Below are 22,784 nucleotides of genomic sequence, written 5' to 3' on the forward strand. Positions count from 1 at the left end.
TAATGAATAAAAAAGGCTCGCAGGCAGTCGTCATGGTGAGGGGAGCCCCATTAATAAATTCCACCCAGGACTCTCACATAAAGGCCTGGGCAGCCCTGCACACAGACACAGTGTCATTGTGTGGAGATGTTTCTGTTTCTGTTTGAACTTCAGAAACGCACAAGAGGTCGATGAGGAAGGTCGCAGACCCAGACGTTTAGAGAGAAATATAAATAGTAGCTTCATCTCTTCTGTCGGTGCACCACTTCTATTCTTCTCCTCGTTTGGGGATTTTATGAGTTTGGGTCTCTGTTGGTAATCAGTCACCGCAGAGTGACACCACATTCGTCTCTCTGCTCGATGACCTTGTTCACTTGCCCCAAACAACGGATATAAATAATGATGGATGGTGTTTGTTGGACCAGAGTCATAATAACAGAATTTTAAACTTCAATATAACATTGATTCTGGTTTTTGGTACCATGGCAACACAAACAGCCCCCCAGTGTTGAGTCATTCCTCTTTATTAATTACTAAAGAAGCCGGCTAACTCCTGCACACTGTCGACGTTTACTCTAACACAGACTCTTTCTCTTGCAGCAGCTTTAGGTTAAAAATATGATTGAGTTGATACCGGTATAGTCTAGGGGTTAGTGTGCCCCAAGTCTTAAGGTCTTGAGAGTGGGCGACCTGCGGTTTGAATCCGACCTGCGGTTCCTTTTCCCGCATGTCGTTCCCCACTCCCTCTCTCCCTCTCTCTCTCTCCCTCTCTCTCTCTCTCAGATTTCAATCCAGTAGAAAGAAGAATTACACAAAGATATTTGTGTACAACTTTTTGGAGTTGTGCAGTTGTGGAGTGATGGTTGTTCTTGGTCACTTTCTGCCACAACAAAGAGCTATGAAGCTTGAGGTTCATATTTGAACAACCTGAATTAAAAACATTAGGTCCTGTCTACCACCTGACGCAGAGTGTAGATGCTAGTGTCATTGTAAGATAACGACTAACGCAGTTGTCATGCCCACTATCCGTATTGTGTAAGCAGTAAATGTACTAGCACCCATCTGTGTGCTCAGGGTGTGTGGGTGTCATAATGAAGTGTAATCAGGGAGACACATTGCTCCCTTCAGGCAACAAAAACCTACTGCACCCTAAACCAACAAAAACCTGGTTTAAAGTATAGTTTTACATGCTGGATCTGTTTGCTCCCTGCGCCACTTTGCACCCAGATTAATATTCTCATCTGAGTTGGACACGCCCTAAAGACACTTGCACCAGGTGTTTCAAACGACGCACCTGACACTGTTTATTTTTTTTTAAAAAGATTCTTTGTTCTGCACTTTTGGTTCCTGCGTCCAGCGATTCTTCTGAACACTGATGCTGTTTGCCTTCCCGTTGACTGAGCAGCACAGTCAGAACAGGCTCGTGTGTATAAAACTCTGCAGGATCAATGTATGAGCGTGGAGTCCACACACACGTTTGAGTGTGTGTGGGTCTAATGAGGCGGTACATACAGAGGCATCATTAGGACTCTTCTCTTCATGCTTCTGGGCCTCAGAATAAATGATCAAACAGAAAAACAAACACGCCCCTCTTCTATATTTTCTACTGTGTGTGCAGCTTTAAGAATTAATGATCACAAATCCTGCAGCACGTTCCTCTTATAAGTTTGTGTATTTTCCATATTACAGTGAAAACACCTCTGTAGTCATTATGTCATTTGTCACTGTGGGAGCTCTCTCTCAGTCAGACTTGTCAAATCTGACTCTCTGTGACTTTTAGAAGGAGTCCTTTATGTGCAGTAAAATATATAGCGTTTTTTAAACTGATGTCATTTTCCAGGTGAAGCGTCCAAAGTGGAGCTCTGGTTCCTGTTTCAGCGTCTTTAAAAAACCAAAAAGTGTTTGACACTTTAATGAAAGATTAGCTCACAGTTTCCGGTCCCGCTCTGATACGTCATGTGTGTTTTCCTTATGAATGAACCATATTGTAAGAGCTGGTCGTGATTTATTTAATTCAAGGGGCCAAGAGTGTGGTCATTTAATGTGGTCGCTCTGTTGTACTGGAGTAGCTGAGAGCATGCTGTTACAGCCAGGTACGACTTCCTCACTACGCTGTTGCTTTTTTGCTCGGTTAGAAAACAGAAAAAGTAATCTGTACCTAAACTATCCGAGGGGTTAACAGTAACTGTAGATACAGCCTTGGGCCTAGTCCACACGAGTCATCAAAAAAAAATGTTTTGACAACACTTACAGCCGATCTCATTCCACTCTGTCCTTCACTGTGTGGGCGAAGCAGCTCACTCAGAGACCGACTGCGATGTCCTTTAACCATTTCATTTTCAAGTTTGTCCCACCAACCCGAAGTCCGACCGGGTCTCGTCCAAAATCACTGGGGTTTTTGTCGTCTGAGCGTCGTATGAAGCGAAAGTGACCTCCGTCGTCTAATCAGGCGTCTCTGCTCGTCAACATAGTGGGAGAGTAACTGTGTATGTATGTGTGAGCGTGTTAAAAGTCCAGTTAGCAACGGTTACAAAAACAAAACTCAGTTTCCCCATCGACACAGAAACACCTTCAACAGAGTTTCTGAACACTTTCACCCTGGAAGGAGTTTTCCAAAAGAAAAAGCTACTTCTTCAAAAATACCAGCCTACATGTGGAGTAGGCCTTGGTGTCTAAATCTGAAGATGAAAAATGATTTAGCAGCATCTCTGACTCCAGCTCGTTAACGTGTTCATGTCGACAAATCTCAGACTCCTCTGAAAGCTCAAACATCTGTGCCACTTCGGTCGAATGATGCAGCTTAAAATCTCAAATTATGATGCCTGACTCGAGCCTTTTTAGGATGCATTCAACAGTGCATTTAGCATTAGCATGGTAGCAGAGATTTAAGGAGTTAATCTGTGATAGGCTGCTGTGCATGCAGACTTTGTGTTCAGAGTGGAGGGTATAGACCTGTTGCTTATAGTCTGCGACTGGTGCATTTGCAGACATCATCATTTGCAGCTTGATGATGATTATGATTGAGTAATCTACTCTGTTTGTTACATTATTGTCACAAACAGTTGGTTGGATTTTCTCCTTTAGTTTGAAGCGTATGGTTGTTTTTATTTCGAAACATACTCTTCATTTCATCTCTCATCTTGCTCATTTGGCTTCAGGCTGTGTCTGTCACTTCTTCTCTGTCATCCTCTCTCTCTCTCTCTCTCTCTTCTCTCACCTCCCTCCCTCCCTCCCTCCCTCCCTCCTCCACCTCCTTGTTTCTGCTCTGACAAAGATTCATGCGTTAAAGTCTTCTCAGCTACGCCTCTTGAATACAAACTCAGAGAACAGGCGGTGAAATGTGTTTGAGGCCTTTTTTCTGTTAGAAAGCACCAGACAGGACACACTGCAGTCCCATGAACGAGGCACGTTAAACAATCATTGGTCCAGTCCTCCTCATGCCACTGCTCTACAGCTAACTGTCTCTCCTTCAGGCTTAGTGAAGCCATCATAATATTCCACTGACCAGAGGAAGAAGAAGAAATCAATATCATCCTGCAGCCGACGCTCTCATTACCCTTGGTTTGTGTAAGGCATGAGTTGGCTCCAGTGAGCCGTACAGGACATTAAGATGAATAACAGCTGACTCTAGAGGCGTTTCCATGGTAGCAGAGTTCCTCGACCCCACCCTCTCTAGTTTGCCATCCCTGCCCCCATATGTTTGCTCTCTGCACTCTGGTGCAACAGAGTCGGTCGAGACCAAAGCGCCTTCAGGACGAAATCAATGAAAAGTCAACCGTCAGCAGACTGCAGTCCCTCTCCTTTATCGGAGAAAACATTAAACATGATTTAAACCACAGTAATAACCACAGACTGTTTACAAGAAGAGGACGTGACCATGATGATGTCATCTTTAGTTTGTTGACGTCTGTTTTCAAGCCACATTTTTGCCTTTAGCAGGTTGTCCTCATGTTTGTGCAGTAGTCATCGCAATAGGACAACAAATTTGAAATGCATTACTACACTTTAATTCCTGTACAACAAAAATAAGATAGCCACGCCCTAAAAAAAAACACACACAGAGTTTAAAATGGGTACTGCAGTCCAAATTCAAAACATTGAAGACTGCTGTTTTATCTCGCCCCCTCCTCTCTAGAGTGGATGCTCACACAGGTCACCATGTGGTGGACACTGAAGCTTCAGTGTTTATCCAGCTCTGCATCGGTCTGTAAACCTTTCTGTGTTCTAACCTCTCTCCATTTTTCAAAAGCATCTCCAACATTGATCCTAGTTTGAGCACGTTTCTGCTCGTGGAGCTTATTAGAAACATGCAGAGGCTTTTTAGGTCGGGTACAATCACTTCTATCTGAACTACTTCTCTTGCCCGCTTCCATCGCTGCAACACCTGTTGACCTGATAACTGCTCTCATATCTGACAAACCGAGGGGCATCCAAAACGGCCGTGTGGGGGTGCCTTAAAACCGCCTACCTTCTCTGGTCCAAACAAATCCAGATCATTCAGGAGCAGAATCTAAAGTTACAAGGAGGAAATACTGTCTGCTGCATTGTTGTCAGAGAAGCCAGCACTTCAACATAGCAGTGGGGGTCTCCAGTCTCCAGCACTGTTATTTTAGGGGTCGCAAGCTGGAAAGTTAGGGAACACCTTCTCTAAAGTTTACTCTGCTTTCTTTATGGTCTACTTGTCTCTAAATGTGACCATGATTTACAAACACTAGTTTATATAAATAAAAATGTATTATTATATATTTCCCTCTGTTCCAAAGCTGTAGCATCATTTTTCATTAGTCTTATATTTTAAAACTAACTACCCTGAGTGAATGTGAAGCTCCTATGTGTTGAAATAAGCAGATTAGTGCAGCTGGATGGCGGCTTCCTGTTAAATCTAATGTGTTGACATGTCTTCTCTCTTTAATTTTCCTTAAAGGTATCTGTGATGTTGCTTCAGAAATACTTTTTTTCCTCAGGATGTTTAATTTCAAAGTGCAACAGATAGTTCAATGTAATATTTATTCTGTGTGTTCCCCATGATGCCGTGCCTTTGCTTCGTCAGTAAGCCTCTGGCGAGAGGTGATTCATACCCGCTTGCTTCTTTTGTCTCTCTGAAAAGTTACTGTGACCCTGACTTCAGTTTCCTGTTGACTGAAAAAACATGTTTTGTGTCTTTTTGTGTTGCAGTTGAAAGAGAAGTGGTGCAGAAGAGAACCTTCACCAGATGGATGAACCTGCATTTAGAAAAGGTCTGTTGACATACTGTCATGGCTGCAGAAAACACACAAACAGCAGGAGCAGTAATCATGGTTTCCACATGCCGTTATTACAGAGCTGCTCCCTCACCTCTCATTTACTAACTGAGCAGAATGACACCTTTTTTTTTTTTCTTTTTTTTGTCTTTTATTGTCACTCCGCCCTGAAGCCCAGTGCGGCTCCGTCTCCACCGCAGACCGCACGATGCTCGCTGTGTGCAGCGGAGACGTGTGCTGCACATAAACAACGCTGCAGTCTCGGAGAGTTTGAGGTGTGGCTCTGTGGAGACGCCTGCGTGCTGCAGTAAAGTTTCACTGGGCTGTAAAGTGTTAATCTGAGAGAACAGTGGTCATGTTACAGATCTATTTACCCCCGGGGTGGTCGTTTTCCTCTCAACACCTCCCTGTTAGCTGATGTATGCGAACACCTCGGCTGATTGGATGAGAGAGTCCGTCCTCCACGGAGTCACCGGAGAGCCGTTTAAACAGATTAAAACTGTAAAGAAAGAAGATACATGTGGAAGGTTAAAGAGGAGCAAATAGGTACCAAATGAAATGGTGTGAATAAATAACAGATTACATCTTCAAACACTGAAGCTTAAAAAAACATGACTACGTCTTTTATCTAATTTAGAAAGTTATACATCCTGCCTGAAAGGTTTTGGATCAATCAAGTGTTCATCTTTCTCCCTCACGTCTACAAAGTCTTCCTACACCTCATCATGCCAAATGTCTGACAAACACTTCTACATTTACAGGTGGCTTATATTATATATGTATTGTAGTCCTACGAGGCAAATGGGGGAAAAAACATTGTGATCCTTTTTCCATGTTTCATCTGAAGGATTTTCTTTTCTGTGTTTACGACTCAAGAAAAGGTGAAATCTTCTTCCATTCTTTTATTTTTCTGGCTGTGCTCACCTTCAGTAACTTCTGTGGGTGCTGAATCCTCAACCACAAAATGTTTAGAAGGTTTTTCAGGACAGTGCACCAAATCCACTCTTTTTCTTTTTTAATGCAATAAAACAACGAAACAAGGTGAAAAAGGGTTGTCAGTGGAGTGAAAATACGATTTTTTAAGAATCAGATTTCTAGGTATTTTTTGGTAAATTGCAAATGGACTTGAAATTGTTTTTTTTGTTTTCTAGTTTTCAGATTACTCAAAGCGCTTTTACACTGAAGGTCACACCTACACATTCACACACTGTGATGGTAGAGACTGCTGAGTAAAGGACCCATCAGAAGTAACTCATCTCATTCATACACATTCACATGCTGCTGAAGTAATGGGAGCAACGTGGGGTAAAGTGTGTGTGTCTTGCCTTAGGAAAAAAATCACCCGCTTGCTTTCACACGTGCGTCGACCCCGGCATGATATTTTCAGGATTGCATTCATGTGGTGCTTAAGTTTCCTCCATTAAACGGGTGGTATAAAAAAAACTTTAAGCAGGTGAAGTAAAAGTAAACAAGGATTGAAGCTATAACTTTTATTATAAGTCTGTTTTTTTAAATAATTTCTCAGATAAATGTCTTTATTTTTACCCTGACAACCAGTTATTAAAATTAGTTAGAGCAGGGGGAAATAAAAGTGTATTGTTTTTTCTAATAAACTTGAAATATTTTCCCATCAGTGGTAAACAGATGGTAAACATGATAACCTGCTCATTTGACTTATTTGTGTTTGTTGTTGTAATACTTAATTTGGCCACAAGAGGCTGAAACGCTGCACTTCACTTTGTCCTAAACCGAACTGAAAACAAACCTTTGTTTAGTTTTCTTATTTTTATTTCCCCATGCTCTGCAAACACAAGGTGTCCTTAAATCAACATCATTATAATTCACTTCAGTACATGGATGCATTACACTCTCTATAAACTGAGCGTAATGTTTGCAGAACACCTGTCCATGTAAACACAGCGAGCTGGAGCAGAGTCTTACATCACTGTTGACTCAGTCACGCCGTGTTTCTGTTTTTCCTTCCTGTCTCTCTCTCTCCGGTTTCAGTCCTGAGCAGGGGGTGAGTCAGGGCGAGTCAAGAGGCTGAACGCTGATCAGATCTTTTGTTTTCTCACACACAATGAGCCTCTCTTCTCTTACTCACTGTTTGGCCTTGCATCAAATCTCTGACCTAGTAATTGACAATCACACATTTGTCTTCAGTCATCTTGGAAAGTTCCAGTCACTTCATACCCCCCCCCCCCCCCCCCCCCCCCCCCCCACCATGCACTGTTCGCCGTGTTCAGACAGGTCTCACAGATTCCTCGGTGTGTAATGACTTGTTGTGATAACAGGGCTCACACGGTGCAGACTGTGGTTTACTGACTGATCCACGGTTTAAAACATCACATTACAGCGTTTACTCTTCTGTCAGCTGGGTTTGATTTCACTCAAATTTCACTCTGTGAACATCTCCATAAAGAAAGTGTAAAAATAAAACCAAAGACAGCCAATTTAATATAGGCGGCTCAAACTAAAATAAATATTTCAAAGAGATTCATAAAATCAATCTTCAACTTAAAAAGAGTTGTTAAATATTTGATGTTTCTCCCATGGAATTAGCCAGGGCAGCAAATTAAAGCCCTGTTCAGACTGCACTTTTTCCCTCAGCCATCATCACCTCTTTGGTAAATGGAATTGAGCTTGTATAGCAGTTTTCTAGTCTTCTGAATACTCAAAGCTCTTTCCTCCACAGGTCACACCGACACATTCACACACTGATGGCAGAGGCTGCAGTGTAGTGAGACCATCAGAAGTATCTAATCCCACGTCATACACTGCTGTAACTTCATATTGATTCCAGGACGGTGTAACATTTGTGTTCGAGGCGTTGGGGAAGCGCAGCACAGCGAGAGCTCCACATAGACACACAGTCAGACCTGCACACACACACACACACACACACACACACACACACAGAGAGCTGTGTTCCCCTCGCCTCGGCTTTAAACCTCACACTTTTGAGAAGGGTCCTGATATTGTATTTGATTTTCCTCAAAAATGTTATCGATTGTCCCTTATGTTTCCTCTTTCTTTCCTTTTTTTCCCAGTGTGACCCACCCATTGAGGTGCACGATCTCTTCCGGGACATCCAGGATGGACACATCCTCATGGCCCTGCTGGAGGAGCTCTCGGGCTGCAAGCTGGTCAGACTCTCACACTTTGTTTTCTTCATCACAGTGATTTTCAAACACGCAGCTGTAAAGTATTTAGAACATTATCATATCAGCTGTTCACTTCAGCAGCCCTGGGAGTTTGAGTAAATGTGTCTGTCTGCGGTTTCTGTACTCGTCAGTAATGCTTCTTTTCATTCTGAATGATTTTCCAGCTTCATGGATTCAAGAAGTCCACCCATCGGATTTTCAGACTCAACAACATCGCCAAGGTCTTGTCTTTCCTGGAGGAGAGAAATGTGAGTAACACCAGCATGAAGACTCATCCACTAACTGCTTTCTTATTGGCTGCATTAATAACACATCCTGTAAATTCATGTGTATTCAGGTGAAGCTGGTCAGCATCGACGCCTCCGATGTTGCCGATGGAAACTCCTCCATCATCCTGGGACTCATCTGGAACATCATCCTCTTCTTCCAGGTAATCTCATTTTCTCTGACAATATCTTTGGGCTGTCCTTGAACTTTAATACCTCTTCACCCACTTTGAGTTTCCATCTCCTCACCTCTGCTTTTCTTTTCACATGAAATGAGGTCAAGTGTCTGTCTGCTTCACAACCTGTGGACTTTCCATGAACAAAGCCCATCAAAGTAGAGCATGCTGGGTATTTTATGTAATCCACAGTGCGGGTCAGTGGCTTGGACCGACACCATGGGTCAATCAGTTCACTCAGACTGTCCTCATGTACTGCAGGTCATCTCCTGTATGAAGCTGAATAAACTGCCAGGCCTAAGCTCTGGTGAATGGAAAAGCCAAGCAAGAGGCACTGAGCTTCTTCTGTGGTCTTTTAAAGGGGTTTAGTCGTGAGACTGCTTCAAAGGACTTTAAGGGAATATCAGTGCTTCTGAAGAGAAGCCCAGAGAAGCTGGTTTCATGAGTTCAGAAGATCACAGGAGACATACGAGATACAGCAGGAATAAAGAGAACAACATCCAAACAATAGGTCGCTTTGCATTTGAATGGTTTGATCAGCTGATCGTTTGGTGACTGTTTTGACAAAATGTTGATCCGTCGATGGGATATACTTGAAGGGGTACTCCATGAAAAATAAACTCTGCACGTTTTGGGGTCTCGCATGGTTTCTACCATGGAAACCATGACAACTGATTTAAACCTCTCACTTCTCACCCTCTTTTATTTAACCAGGACATTCTTGTGACAATCCCTTAGAGGTAAACATCCCGGGACGTGTGTATATTAGCTTCTCAGGAAGATTTGAGGGCCTGATATGATATGAATTTTGCAGGAGTGCTGATGAAGTGCTTTAGTTTGCAGATAAATGATATGACTGCAAGCTAGTCAGCGTCTTTCTTTAGACACACCTGTTGGATCAAATGGATAAAGTGCAAAGTGCTCCTTTGTTCTGTGTCACGGTTGCCATGACAAACAGTGGGTAGAAATCCTGTTACTCACTGGGACTTTTACCTGTTTGTTGTCTTTTTGCAGAACTTTGAGCCAGAAAAGATTTCACTTCATACCTGGGATATTTTCTCTCTGACACTCTTGATGAAAGTAACCCTACTGATCACTGATACTGATATCTGAGTATAAATATTCAGCAAATTGTACGCTCAAGTGTCAGCATAAAGGGCATGGGTAAATAATCTGCTGCAATAATTTGATACTCAGCAGCTCAATTGTCCGCTAAAAACAGTCGAGTGAAGGGGAATATAATCCATCTCTCGGTGTGCTTGCAGATTAAGGAGCTGACTGGGAACATCAGGAGCCAGTTCCCCTCCTCCTCCAGCCTGTCATCCATCCCGACCAGCTCCGACTCTGACGCTTCATATTGCAGCACGCCGTCAGAAGAGAGACAGACGGCGTCCACGGCCATGCGAGAACACAGCAAGACCATCAAGAAGCTGCTGCAGTGGGTACAGAAACGAACACGCAAGTGAGTTTGGTCTGCAGTTTCAATAAAGTTTGTTATATTGAATCTGAGAGGGTTCTAGATAAGAGGGACACAAGGTATTTCACTGGCTCCAGTGCAGTATACTTAAGGTCTTCCTCTTACAGTTCTTTAAGTGCTCTTCTCGACTGATCGCTGACTTTGTCCTGTTCCAGGTATGGAGTGGCAGTGCAGGACTTTGGAAAGAGCTGGAAAAGCGGCCTTGCATTCCTGGCCGTCATTAAGTCCATCGACCCCAGCCTGGTGGACATGAGGAAGGCTCTGCTGAGGAGTGCAAGAGAGAATCTGGAGGACGCCTTCAGGATAGCCCACTACAGCCTGGGTATCCCACGCATACTGGAGCCTGAGGGTAACCAGCAAATAGCTGTTTCTACCTATAAGTAAAAAATAACTAATATTTAATGAAAGGAAAACTAAGAGTATTCCAAGTTGTAAAAGTAGCTGATCATCGAATAGTCACCATAATGTTCATGTAGTTATTGTAGGGCCAAAATCAAAGGTGGATACTTTCCAGTAAGAAATACAATTCAACAGGTTTCCCATGGCTAAATAGTTAGCTTAACCAGACCTTCTTACCCCAATCGTCTCTGCTCATTGACAAATGTGGGGCCAAATGTGATGTCTTTTCCTGAGGCCCAGAAGTCCTGTCGACGCCCCTCGTTGTGGATGTAGTTTAGGTATCTATTGACAAATGGTACAGGTCCCGGCAGTGGCGGTTCTAGAGTTTGTTGGGGCCCTAGGCAAACATCAGGTGGGGGGCCCTCCATCCATCTTTCATCACCCTTATGTCTGACAGTGTCCCGACGCTTACTCTGCTTCGGTTTCTTTTTTCTCTCCGGATGGATGGATAATGGATGGACAATTCCTCTTCTTTTTATCTTTGTTGAACAAACTTTGGTTTTTACAGCATGCAAAGCTTAGCAGGGCAACAAGAGCAAGTTCTATCAGATGGGGCCAGTTTAGGGAGGTTTCCGACTGTCAATGCAAAATTTGCTCATTTTGAGACACTGCTGTGGTTTAAAGTTTGTCAGCCCTCAGGGGCCCCCTACTGGTCTGAGGCCCCAGACAGTTGCCTGCCTTGCCTGTTGACAAGCAGTTGTTGGGAGTCATAACGATGGTGGTGCACTGTGGTGATTGTTGTTTATCTTCCCAGATATGACCATCAAGGCAACAGATGAGCAATCCATCATCATTTACGTGTCACAGTTCTTGGAGCACTTCCCGGGCATAGAAGAGGTAAGAGTCCCATCCTAACGGGCATGTTCGAAGTCAGAATCTACACAATAGTATTTTTACTAATACTTATTCTGTTGTGTCTCAGGATGAGAGCTCCCGGCTGATTGAACGTAGCGTCTCTATGTGCCGACTCAACTACCGTGAGGCCGACGCTGAGTACATGAGGAACGGCACTCACCGGGGCAGAGTGAGGGAGAGATCCTACATGTTTGAGAGAGACTCAGCCCAACGCCCACCCAAAATTTTAATTTCCACCGTGTCCGAGGACAGGAGCACCAAGTCGCCCTCCTTTAGGGTGGCCGCAGCTCGCTCATGGTCCAGTGATGACATCCTAGCAGATGCAGAAGAACTCTCCAGGAGTGTGGTGAAAGAAGCCAAGGAACTGCCACGTGAGGTCTCAAGCAACTCAACGTCTAACCCCCCACAGCTGACGAACACTCAATCACCCACTAACTCTTCAGTTCCTGAGTCTGTTAACACCGAGTCGGTGATCGGTGACTCGGCAATCGGCTCCCCGGACTCCTGGGTTGAGAGCGAATTTGGGACAACACCAGAGAAGTTTTGCGAGAGCCGAAGTGACAGCTCTCTATGCGACAGTGGAACAGCTTGGGATGTGTACCGTGCTACCCCTGTGGAGATCACTACCCTTGATGATGTTGTCCCATCACTGGATGATAGAACCCCTGACGAGCAGTCGATCGCAGAGTCCTACACAGACGAAGGGATTTACTCTCTAAGCTCGTTGGAGAGTACACAGGAGAGGATGCAAGGACGTTCACTAGAGGAGGTAGTGAATGGGAAAGAGGCCAACATTGAGAGCCACAACCAGGACCTTGCTTTAGAACAGGGACCTGATCATAGTGAAGCTGAGATTAAAAAAGAACTTCACAAAGAGCAAGAACAATCTTCTGTAAAGGGCAATGCAGAAGAGGTGGCCAACTCTAGTGGCATAGATCTCCTTGAAACTATCCGGTCTCCACTCATTTCCATTACCGAAGTCCCTGAAGATTTAGAAGATCTTGCGAAACAATCAAGTTCTGATGAGCGCACACACAGGAAACCAGAAAGTGGCAAGAAAACAGTGGAGGCTGCAATGGGCCAGGAAGTACAAATAAATGGTCCAACTGAAGGTAAGGATGTAAGAAATACTGTTGAGGAAGTCGAGGAGGAAACTGAATGTCAGAAAACAGAGGAGACAAAGGGAGAGTTAGGAGAGGAATCAGGGATTGTAAAGAAAAAGGATGAAGTGGCAGTGAAGACACAAGACAAAGGAAGTGAAGGAGTTCAAAGTGACTTACAGGAAATCCTCGGAGCAGAGACCTGCGCTGTGGCGAACAAAGACGTGGCCTCAAAAACAAGTCTTGCTTCGGGCATAAACATTCCTGAGATCTCTATTTCAAGTGAGCCAGAGGAGCAGGCAGAAGGGGAAAACTGTGACCGAGAAAGACAAGATCATGTTGCAGATGATGAGGTCCATCAGGAGGAGGAGAAGACATCTGGAAGTAAGGTGACAGACAAAGATGTCAACAGGCCTCAAAAGCCAGAAGAATCGAGCTGGGACTCAAATGACAATAAGGACAAGAAGCCTCTTGAGATTTCTTCGTGTCTCATATCAGAAGACGCTAAACCAACAACAGACAATTTGGATGGTACGGATGACCCTAAGAACCTTGATTCTCAGACAGGTAACACTGAAAAAGACTTAACATCTCAGATGTCTTCTACAGATGCTAAATCTCAACCTGTGAGTACTGGGCAGGAAGTAGATTTACCCCTTCAACTGGTCCAGGACAAACTGGTTGATACCTTTTCAGACAATGAGACGTCTGCAACACAGCAGGACACATCGAATCCAGTTAACTCAAAACCAAATGGTACAACTGAGATGTCCAGACCCAAGGACTTGTTCTCTCCCAACTTTGATCGAAATTCCCCCACAGACGACTTACTCGGTGACCCGATTGAACCGATGGACCTGTTCTACCCCGACAAAGAGGAGCCCATGAGCACAGAGCCAGTTGACTCTGATATTGAGAGTTGGCCTTCTGTTCTGAGCGTGTCTCCTCTCCAGCCGGCGCCAGCCTCAGAGACTCAGCCAGACGACCAACCGCTCATCCTGCTGAGTGACGACTTCAGAAATGGAGTGGATACAACACAAGACAATGGCAAGGTAAATGGGAGTTTATTTGGTAGGACCTTGGCATTGATCAGACCATTATACAGTAGATGCAAAATTAGCTTTTAAGACATATACACATATCCCCATGCTTTTGCTCCTCATTCTGCTCATTTAAAAAATATGAGAAAAGACTCTGCTGGACACAGGGCCTTAGGGACATTGGAAAGTCCACCACTTTGCTTTGTCTCTCATGGCAACAGACTATGATCTAGGGCTTCAAGTGTAGCAGTTATTGAAATTTTTTCCAAGGTTCTTAGATTTCATTTTGACCTCTTTAGCTCTCTACAGAAAGTTTTCTTGCTTCCAATCGAAGCCTCTGACCACAAATAGAAAATAACACAAATCTTGTTCATTTACGTAGACAGTTTTTAGATGTTTATTGAGATTAGAAATGCAATGACTTCTCTCCAATGTGTAACCTCTGTTCTAATAAATATTACACAAGATACGAGCTGGTGGATTTAACCTCCACTGGTTTTTTTTTCCAGTTGACTAAATAAACTAACCATGGGATTGGAAACTCTCTCGAAGAGAAATCAAACAGATTTTCTGCTGAATTATTCCAGCAAAGTGAGTGGCATCTCAGAAAACACTTTTCTCTCTGCCTCCGTATGTGTGTCTAATGGTCCAGCTCCCCAACAGGAACATGAAGCGACGTGATATTTCACACTTCTACCATCTCTCACGTAATGACCAGATGACCCGCAGACATTCATCATCCACAGTCACACCATTCTGTTCTCTTAATGTTTGCAGAAAGCTGGAGGTCATGCATCAACATTTTGTTTAAACAGAACATAAAATGCAGAAATCGTTGCTGAGGGAGATTAAAAAATGAGGTCTTTATGTTGTTTTTCCAGCAGTAATCTACAATCCTTTCAGAACTGTCTGCAGAGCATGAAAGGGGCATTTCAGATGAGAAGATTAAAAGTGACTGAATTGGCTGACAATGCAAAGTAATATTAAATATTCTCTATGTTTAAATAATATATTGTATTGCTGCAAAATCGTTGCACAATTTGCAAAATGAGGCAATGCCTGCAAGCTAGTTCAGGCGCTGCAATGATTTCACACTTCATTCTCAACTATCACCTGACAACACCTTCTTCCAATTAGCGGCCTATTTAAGCTGCAAGATTTCTGCTCTCTCCCTTTGCCCCTTCATTGCCAGCTCTGGCCTTCCACCAATTCTGGTGGGGGGGAGGTTAAAATGTTATCCCATCACTCCTCAAATTCCTGCATATAAATTAAAACTGTGAGGAGTGATTAGGTCGGAGCCTAGACGCCAAACACAAACTAGATTCATGTGTCACTGTGACATAAAGAAATGCATGGGCAGTTCTCGTGTACGTCTCTAAAGCATCTTAGAGACTCACTGCTAGTCTCTCTTTGTCATTAGTTGATCACTCAGACCAGCCTGGACACGGACAAAGCCTCTGAATCCCAGAATGAGTGCGTGCTGAAGACAGAAGGACTGTGGGGTGGAGATGTCCCAGCAGTCTGCGGTCATCTCAGTGAGGCTGAGAATCAGAGCTCGGACTCTGCCAGGGAAAACACTGAGCCTGTGAGGTAGGTTTTTCTATTCTTAGTCGGCTCCCTGGTACACACTGAGAAACACACACTGGACCCCGGGGGGAAAGCAGTGTTATGGCAATGAATGGGACTGCTATGACCCGGCCTCGTTCAGTTAGCTCAGATATTTCCTTAAATGTCTTGGACAGAATTATCTCTGTAGGCTGCTGATGGGAATGAAGACAGGCCTTATGTGGGTTTAGACACTCGGCATAGAGAGAGGATGACGGTTATAGACATTAATGTGGCTGAATGTATTAATTAATACGAGAGCGTTCCATAATGTTTATGCTCGACAAAGAAATCAAAGCTATAATCGTTCAGACTTTTACACATCAAACCCTATTCTGTTACATTCTGTTATCTCACGATATTAAAGTAGTTTTCATGTTTTTATTATGCCAGTATTTTTCCATTCAAGGGGAATTTGCATTCGCACACAAGTGATTAAGCAAGAATTATACGTGCAGGACTGCTCAGATGTGACAGAGCATTTGTTTCTAAGTTCAGTGTTTTGTCATACTGTGTTGGAGCTAAACAGGACACGATTCATAGTGTGAATACATTTCTTTTTTTATCTCCAAATACAAAAAAACAACACACTATCCTTTCTGTATGTTTTTTTTATTCTATATCAAGTATAGAAAAAACATGTTTTTAGTACGGGAAAGCACAGTCAAGATATATATATTTTTAAATACAATGCTTTGTGCACTTTAAAAAAATGTGTTATCCATGCATACAAGCCTTTATGAGGAAGTAGATACATACAATACTGTAGACCATGGACTGTATATAAACAAGAACGTAGTCTCAGTGACATCACCCATTGATGCCTGAAGAGGACTTTTGAAGCCAAACATTGTTGAAAATGCTACCTTAAGTAACTTTTCATGAATCTAGTAACAGACCAGATTAATCAGAGGTGGAGCTGCGACAGTAACTTAGCATCCTGGTAAACAGCTGAAACACGCCGGCCAGTCAGTCAAATCAGCCACTCCCCGAATATGCAAATATGCTTACATCTTTGGCTAGATAAAATCAAAACGGATAAGTGATTAAAAATATAGCAAATGTAGAGAGCTGGTTTATACAGGGTCACAAACCTCCTCTGGTGCTTGATTCATGTTATATTTTCACCAAAGCACAGCAGAGATGTTTCATTTAGACCACAGGGGACTGTTTGAAAAGGTGGAGAAGGGGGATCATATGTCCTCTTTAAATCAGGTTGTAAATAAAAAGACAAAGACATCCTCTTTTAAAAAAATGTCAGGAGGATTAACACTTACTTTACTCCAGTGTATGGATGAAGTTATCAAAGAGTTCACACATTCCCTCAAATTTTGTGATGATGAACAAGACTAAATGGATGAAAAATTAAAAGCATATAAAAGCCTAACATGTTACCTCCCTCTCTTCCTGTGGTGAAGAGAGAACAGGCACACTTTGAGCTTCCAGGAAGTTGCTTTTTAAATGTTCAAACTTCTCATTTCTGGAAGAAGTCCAAAGATCCTGAAGTATTTAAAGTATTTATATAAAGCATTTATAATGGATGGCTTCTTCTTCTGCACTTCCTGAGTCTGCTCTCTCTCTCTTTTACTTATCTAAAGGAGTTTTTTTTTGTTTTTTGCTTTTCAGGATTGACTCCAGCAGACAAGATGAAATCCAGATCCCCCCAGTCCTGCGTCACAGAAAGGGGGCTCGCCTCACAGAGGTGGGTTTTTATTGTGGACATATCGCTGCGCTTGGATAAATATTCTCTCTGACACTGTACACTCAGTATGTTTGCTTTGTACCTTTTTCCCACACACAGAACAATCCGACTGCTGCTGGGACTGCAGAAAGGAAAAACGCCGACAACAGAGAACCCGCTGTTTGGTAAGAACTTTTCTCTCGTTGCTTTTGTTGGTGTTTTTTTTTTTTTTTTTTTTTTTTTTAGATCATTCAAGTCGACGGTAATAATCTTCCTTTAACTTTAAAAGAGATTTGTCGATATTAAAACTCCTCAGCTTTCACAAGAAGAACAGTCTCTGCTTGGAGGTGGTGACACCACTTGGTAGTTATAGTCTCTTAATTTGTGTGTGTGTGTGTGTGTGTGTTTGTGTTTGTGTGTAGGTGGAGTGACGGCTGGGAGCTGTACCTGCTGCTGCTGCTGTGGCTGCTGCTCTACTGTTTCTGGCTGCTGCCTCAGATGGACCTGAAGTCACTGCCCAGCCTGCTGCTCAACCTCTGAACACACACACGCTCTCTGCTCACACATGAACACAAACAGACTCTACACACACACACACACACACACACACACACACACATACACACATTTTATACACCGTTGAATGCACCATCAGGAGACCAACAGATCCACAAACTGACACAGCTCTACTGCCACTCCTGTTTCCTTTCATCACACTGACTGAACTCCAGATCAAGTGAAGGCATTTACAAAAACGTGTATTTTGAACTATTAGAGCTTTTTTAGGTTGTTGCTTTCAAGCTTTCCATGTGGCTTAAAGTGATCTGTGTGACGACGTGTCAGGGCCACTGCTGGGGAAGAGAGTTTTCAGATTTTAAGAAAAAAAATTGGGATATTTTGAGAGAAAGAAAAGTGCATTATGTAATGGCCGTAACATTATTTTCTTACAAGACACAAAGGGCTTACTAGTATAATTTTCACGTATGCACAAAATTTCAAGGAGGCTGAAATCTTCCTGAGTTCATTGTTAACACATGCACCTCAGAGCAGGAAGCAGTCCCTCAGGAAGGTCTCAGGAGGGGAGACGTGACGTAAAAAGAACGGAGATCACTCTAATGGTCATCACCCCCCTTGCTCGCCTGAATTGAATTTTCCTGAATATTTTCTTACTGCATGCTCTCACAGGCTCATCCTGACTTCAGGATGAGAAATATCCTGACTTCAGGATGAGCTGTCCTGACATCCTGATTTCGGAGAATTGATCGTGGGGCTGTCAGGAAAATTCTGTGTATAGTCAGGGTGAAATATTCGGCTGTTTGTGTTCACACATGCAGCTCAATCCGAAAATTATCAGAAAGCTTTCAGGAGTTTTGTGCAAGTGTTAAAGCACTGTTTTAACGTTCTTTTCAGGATAGTAATAGAACGTACAGTTTTAATTTCATAAGAAAGAAACAAGTATTTTTCAAAGGTTTAATCGATTGCCAAGTATGGTCATGACTTTATGTAAAGGAGGAAGAGTCAAAATGTGTTGAGACGAAAGTTTTTTTTTATTTGTTTGGAAAAAAGACTAAAACGTTGTGAAAGTTTTAGCTTCAAGTTTACAGAAAAGAATCACCTCAGACTTAAAATGATACAGATGGATTCATTCATAAAGGACAAATCTTTAACATGAAAATACATATTTTTCAAGAATAAGAAAAAAATATATATATTTAAAGAGATAATTTAGACCTGCTTTGATTTTTTCATTTAAATAACAACTGCATCACTTGATTTTAACAAGTATGACATAGGGTTAGAGTTATACACAAAGACCGTAAATATTAATGAACGAAGCCTGAGTGACGTCAGCCGTCTGTGCTCTGGAGGCAGATGCGGCCATGATGGAAATGCTGTCTCAGTCTAACTTTCAGTCAACCTAACGACAGGCTGAGAGCTGGAGCTGAGGCGGGTTTAAAGCCTCTTTAAACATTGCGCCCACCTGTCAATCAGGTCATCTACACGCCTAACTATGAATAACAAGTATTGTTTTCAAAATCGAAACAAAGCTGTTTTAAAAAATGTACAGTATGTGCCAGTGATGACAATTACTAATCAGACTTATTTAGTTTTTGTACCAGGCTGTAAACATGTTAATTTATGCTGTGAAAACATATTTTTTGAATGGGTGTGTATGTGACTTCCGGTGTTCCTTGATCCAGCCTCTAGTGAACACTCGACCAACTGCAGTCTTTTCTTAACATGAAGATTTATTTTCTTAAACCAGTGCCACGTTTCTCTAAATACTCCCCCCCCCCCCCCCCCTCCATTCTTAAACTCCGCTCACAGTGGCCCTGACAGTCCGCTGCAGATCTGCTCCTTGTTTAAACACGCTATAAGAGTTTGTGGTTTATTGCCGTGCAGAGCCGACACCAGAGCGGACTCTGGATTATATTATCTGACTGTACAGCACTCTCGTGTAGATAGAGATACATATTACGGATGTACGGATGCACAGTTGCCTAAACGAAAAGCCATTTGAACCCAGATGAAGAAGCTCAGAGTCAAACTGGAGATAGAGGAGATGATAGAGCTTATATATATATATATATACAGATATAGTTACCTGTTCTGTTGTAAAGAGGACTAATCAGTCTGAATGAAGGTGTATGTTTAATGTGTTGCACATTTGAAAAAGATTACAAACTGCCAAAGATCGTGTTGAAAGTGCTAAACCTGAACTCACACAGCTCACCACAAGCCCGATAACGAAGTTTTTAACACGTAGAAGGTCGAGAAGAACTCTCCATGTTGTACGATAGTCGAGGCAGAATATGTATTTGTATTATTTTACGGCTCATAAGACACGTGAATGGATTTTTATGATGTTTTATGTGATCGGCTATGCTTGAGCTCGTCCAGGGAAAGAGAATGCTTTACAATGAAATATCTTTATAAATGTTATTTTTGGAACAACGTCTGTTATGAAGCACTACGACGCATCGACTCGACCTTATTACATCGTTGTACCACACCAGCCAACCAAGTCTCTGTTTACCCTGAATATGAGCTGCAGACACTCAGTCTAGTCCAGAACAAAGTGGGTCGTCCTCTCAGCCCAGTGCATCAAGCGCTGTGTGTGTGTGTGTGTGTGTGTGTGTGTGTGTGTGTGTGTGTGTGTGTGTGTGTGTGTGTGTGTGTGTGTGTGTGTGTGTGTGTGTGTGTGTGTGTGTGTGTGTGTGTGTGTGTGTGTGTGTGTGTGTGTGTGTGTGTGTGTGTGTGTGTGTGTGTGTGTGTGTGTGTGTGTGTGTGTGTGTGTGTGTGTGTGTGTGTGTGTGTGTGTGTGTGTGTGTGTGTGTGTGTCCTTGTGTCCTTGTGAGAACTAGAGCTCTGTCCCAATTCCATACTACTCACTCCTTGCAAATACGATCCCAGGCCCCGTTTTTTTAATTCATTAACAAGAAGAGATATTCCCTTCTGCTCTAGTGATCTAGTCTAGTGAATTTTGTCTCGGACTGGGCGAACTCCAGTTTTGAAATCAATACCATCACTGATTGGCTATTTTAACGTCATTACTGTGATTAGATGGAAAACCCCCCTGTAAAACATTTCTAAAAGAACCATTAACTTCATTTCATTCCCGGTTACGGCTGCTACCTCCCCGGTGTTACGGTCTAAGTGAGGGACACAAGATGATGATTTGTCTTTGATATTTCTGGTCTTGGTCTTGTCTCAGTCCCGCCTTGCCTTGGTTTTGGTCTTGACTCAGTCTCGATCCCTAAATGTACTGGTCTTGTCTCGATCTCTGAGCAATCCGATAATGGGTATGTCTTGGTCTCAGTTACTGTGGTCTTGAATACAGCACTAGCAAAAACTAAAGATCTTAGCAAGTGTGTTCGTCTAAACTCGAGTCAAAATGTCTCAGATCACTTATAATCAGCAACATCTACCTGACAAGTCCAGATAAACATTTTACTTAATGACAGAAATAGCAGAAAATAAGACCATGCCTTTGTTTGTAATAAGTACAAAGAATATCTGCCAATGAGGAAAGCACATTTAATTGTTAGGTGGCTTTAAATGAGATGTACGAACTACTTTTGATGAAGAAAATTATATCAAGACACAGGCAGATTGTTTTTTTATTATTATTATTATTACAAGCCTTCATTTTTGAGTTTTATATTTTTGAGTAAGGTTTGAATCTGGACTTGACGGGAAAATGCAGTTTATAATAAGTGCACTGAGATATTTTTGACGAGAAACTAAACAAACAAAATTGTAAAGAATTTAGTTTTTTGCAGTGTAGAAGTTAATCAATTTTTATTTGAATGATTATCCCATGCATTAGTTGTTTTTATTTTTGTCACGTTTTACTAAGTAGATATATGGATAAAAAACTTTATTGATCCCGAGGGAATCTGGTTGAATCTGGTCCAAATTTTAACACGATTCTCTTTGCAGTGATATAGCCTTCAACAAAGTTTTATGAAATTTGAATTAGAGCAGTGTTTTGTTTCTTTCTTTCGTCCTTAACAGATCGTCCTTAACAGATCGTCCTTAACAGATCGTTCTTAACAGAGGTGATAATCAGGTCTGACTTTAAGCAAAGCTAAATTGATTCTTTGAGTGGAAACATCGAAGATTTAAATGTTAGTTTAAGGGCTAAGAGTTCATGAGAGAGGGGGAGTAGTTTGAGTTTTTACAAGGATTTAGTAGACTGTTTGTGTGGTCATGTTTGTGTGTGTGTATGTGTGTGTCCCCTGTGTCCATGACCACAGAACCATACCAGCCCCCTCCATCCAACTCCCCCCCCCCCCCCCCCCCCCCATCAAAACAATGGAAGGACTTACCCAATAAAAGCATCTTAGCTTTTGTATCAGAGCCTGATGGATTCAACTGAACCAGTCAAGTGCAATAAACGACGTGTTTTAAACCCTTTGTCTCTTGTTGTGTCTGTTCCTTTAAAGTTATTTAAATATAGGTCTTTATAAATGAAATCCTTCTTCCTCATCAAGCACTGAAGGCCCATAGAAGCGGGGCATGTGGACAGCACAGTTAATAGATGGATGGACTTCATAGATCAACTGGTTACATTCAGTCATGTGGATGTTTGGAATAATGATCAATAAGCTGTGCTGCATCATTAATTGTTAAAGTGCAATATAGAGTGAATGTAAAATGCTTCTACTTTCATTTGATGGCCTCAATAGTCTTAACCACATCTAACTTTACATCAATGCAGCATAGGGAAACTGATGATGCAGCAATGATGTGCAAAGATCTTTTTTTTGTTCTGTGTGTAAAAAAAAAAAAAAAGTTAATCCCATTTAGTTAAATTTGCTCCATCAGGTCTATTTTGCATGTTTTTAATTGGCCACAAATACAGGTCAGCATCATTTTATGAGGTGATGCTGCCATCTACTGGACATCATGTAACACAGTCATCTTCACCCTAAAGCTGTAAAGTTTTCTGATCACTCTGGGCTTTTTGATTTTACATACTGAACATGCTAGTTTAGGAAAAACTTATATAATTGATCTGCAGACATAAATTGAATGTAACTTTAGGTTATAATGTCTTGATAGTGTGTTGATCGTCCTCAAAACTTTCACTCAATATTTCTTAAAGATACAATTCCTTCAAACAAGGACAAATAATGAAAATACGCTTTGAGCTTCTCCATTTTATTAGGTTTTGCAGGCTTCAGGTTTGAATTTTAACTTTGGAAATTCTTGTTTCCACTCTCTTATTGAGAGAGATTGTGTTTTGCTTTGAGTAATAGATGTGCCATTGTAATTTTTAAAGGGGACATATTATGA

General features: G+C 42.2%; 1 protein-coding gene across 1 annotated transcript in view; it reads left to right on the forward strand.

Moving 5' to 3' along the window:
• The window catches only part of clmna (calmin a), a 39,933-nt gene extending 18,031 nt beyond the window's left edge, over positions 1 to 21,902 (forward strand). The window contains exons 2-13 of the mRNA XM_020641261.3: positions 5,155 to 5,216; positions 8,270 to 8,365; positions 8,548 to 8,631; positions 8,721 to 8,813; positions 10,091 to 10,287; positions 10,458 to 10,651; positions 11,456 to 11,538; positions 11,624 to 13,708; positions 15,117 to 15,286; positions 16,928 to 17,003; positions 17,103 to 17,167; positions 17,405 to 21,902. Coding sequence (XP_020496917.2) covers positions 5,155 to 5,216; positions 8,270 to 8,365; positions 8,548 to 8,631; positions 8,721 to 8,813; positions 10,091 to 10,287; positions 10,458 to 10,651; positions 11,456 to 11,538; positions 11,624 to 13,708; positions 15,117 to 15,286; positions 16,928 to 17,003; positions 17,103 to 17,167; positions 17,405 to 17,522 — 3,323 coding nt within the window. The 3' untranslated portion in view covers positions 17,523 to 21,902. The remainder of the gene's footprint in view (positions 1 to 5,154; positions 5,217 to 8,269; positions 8,366 to 8,547; positions 8,632 to 8,720; positions 8,814 to 10,090; positions 10,288 to 10,457; positions 10,652 to 11,455; positions 11,539 to 11,623; positions 13,709 to 15,116; positions 15,287 to 16,927; positions 17,004 to 17,102; positions 17,168 to 17,404) is intronic.
• The last annotated feature ends 882 nt before the right edge of the window (positions 21,903 to 22,784 follow it).

This window comes from Labrus bergylta, chromosome 18, assembly GCF_963930695.1.
Source record: "Labrus bergylta chromosome 18, fLabBer1.1, whole genome shotgun sequence".
NCBI lineage: Eukaryota > Metazoa > Chordata > Actinopteri > Labriformes > Labridae > Labrus > Labrus bergylta.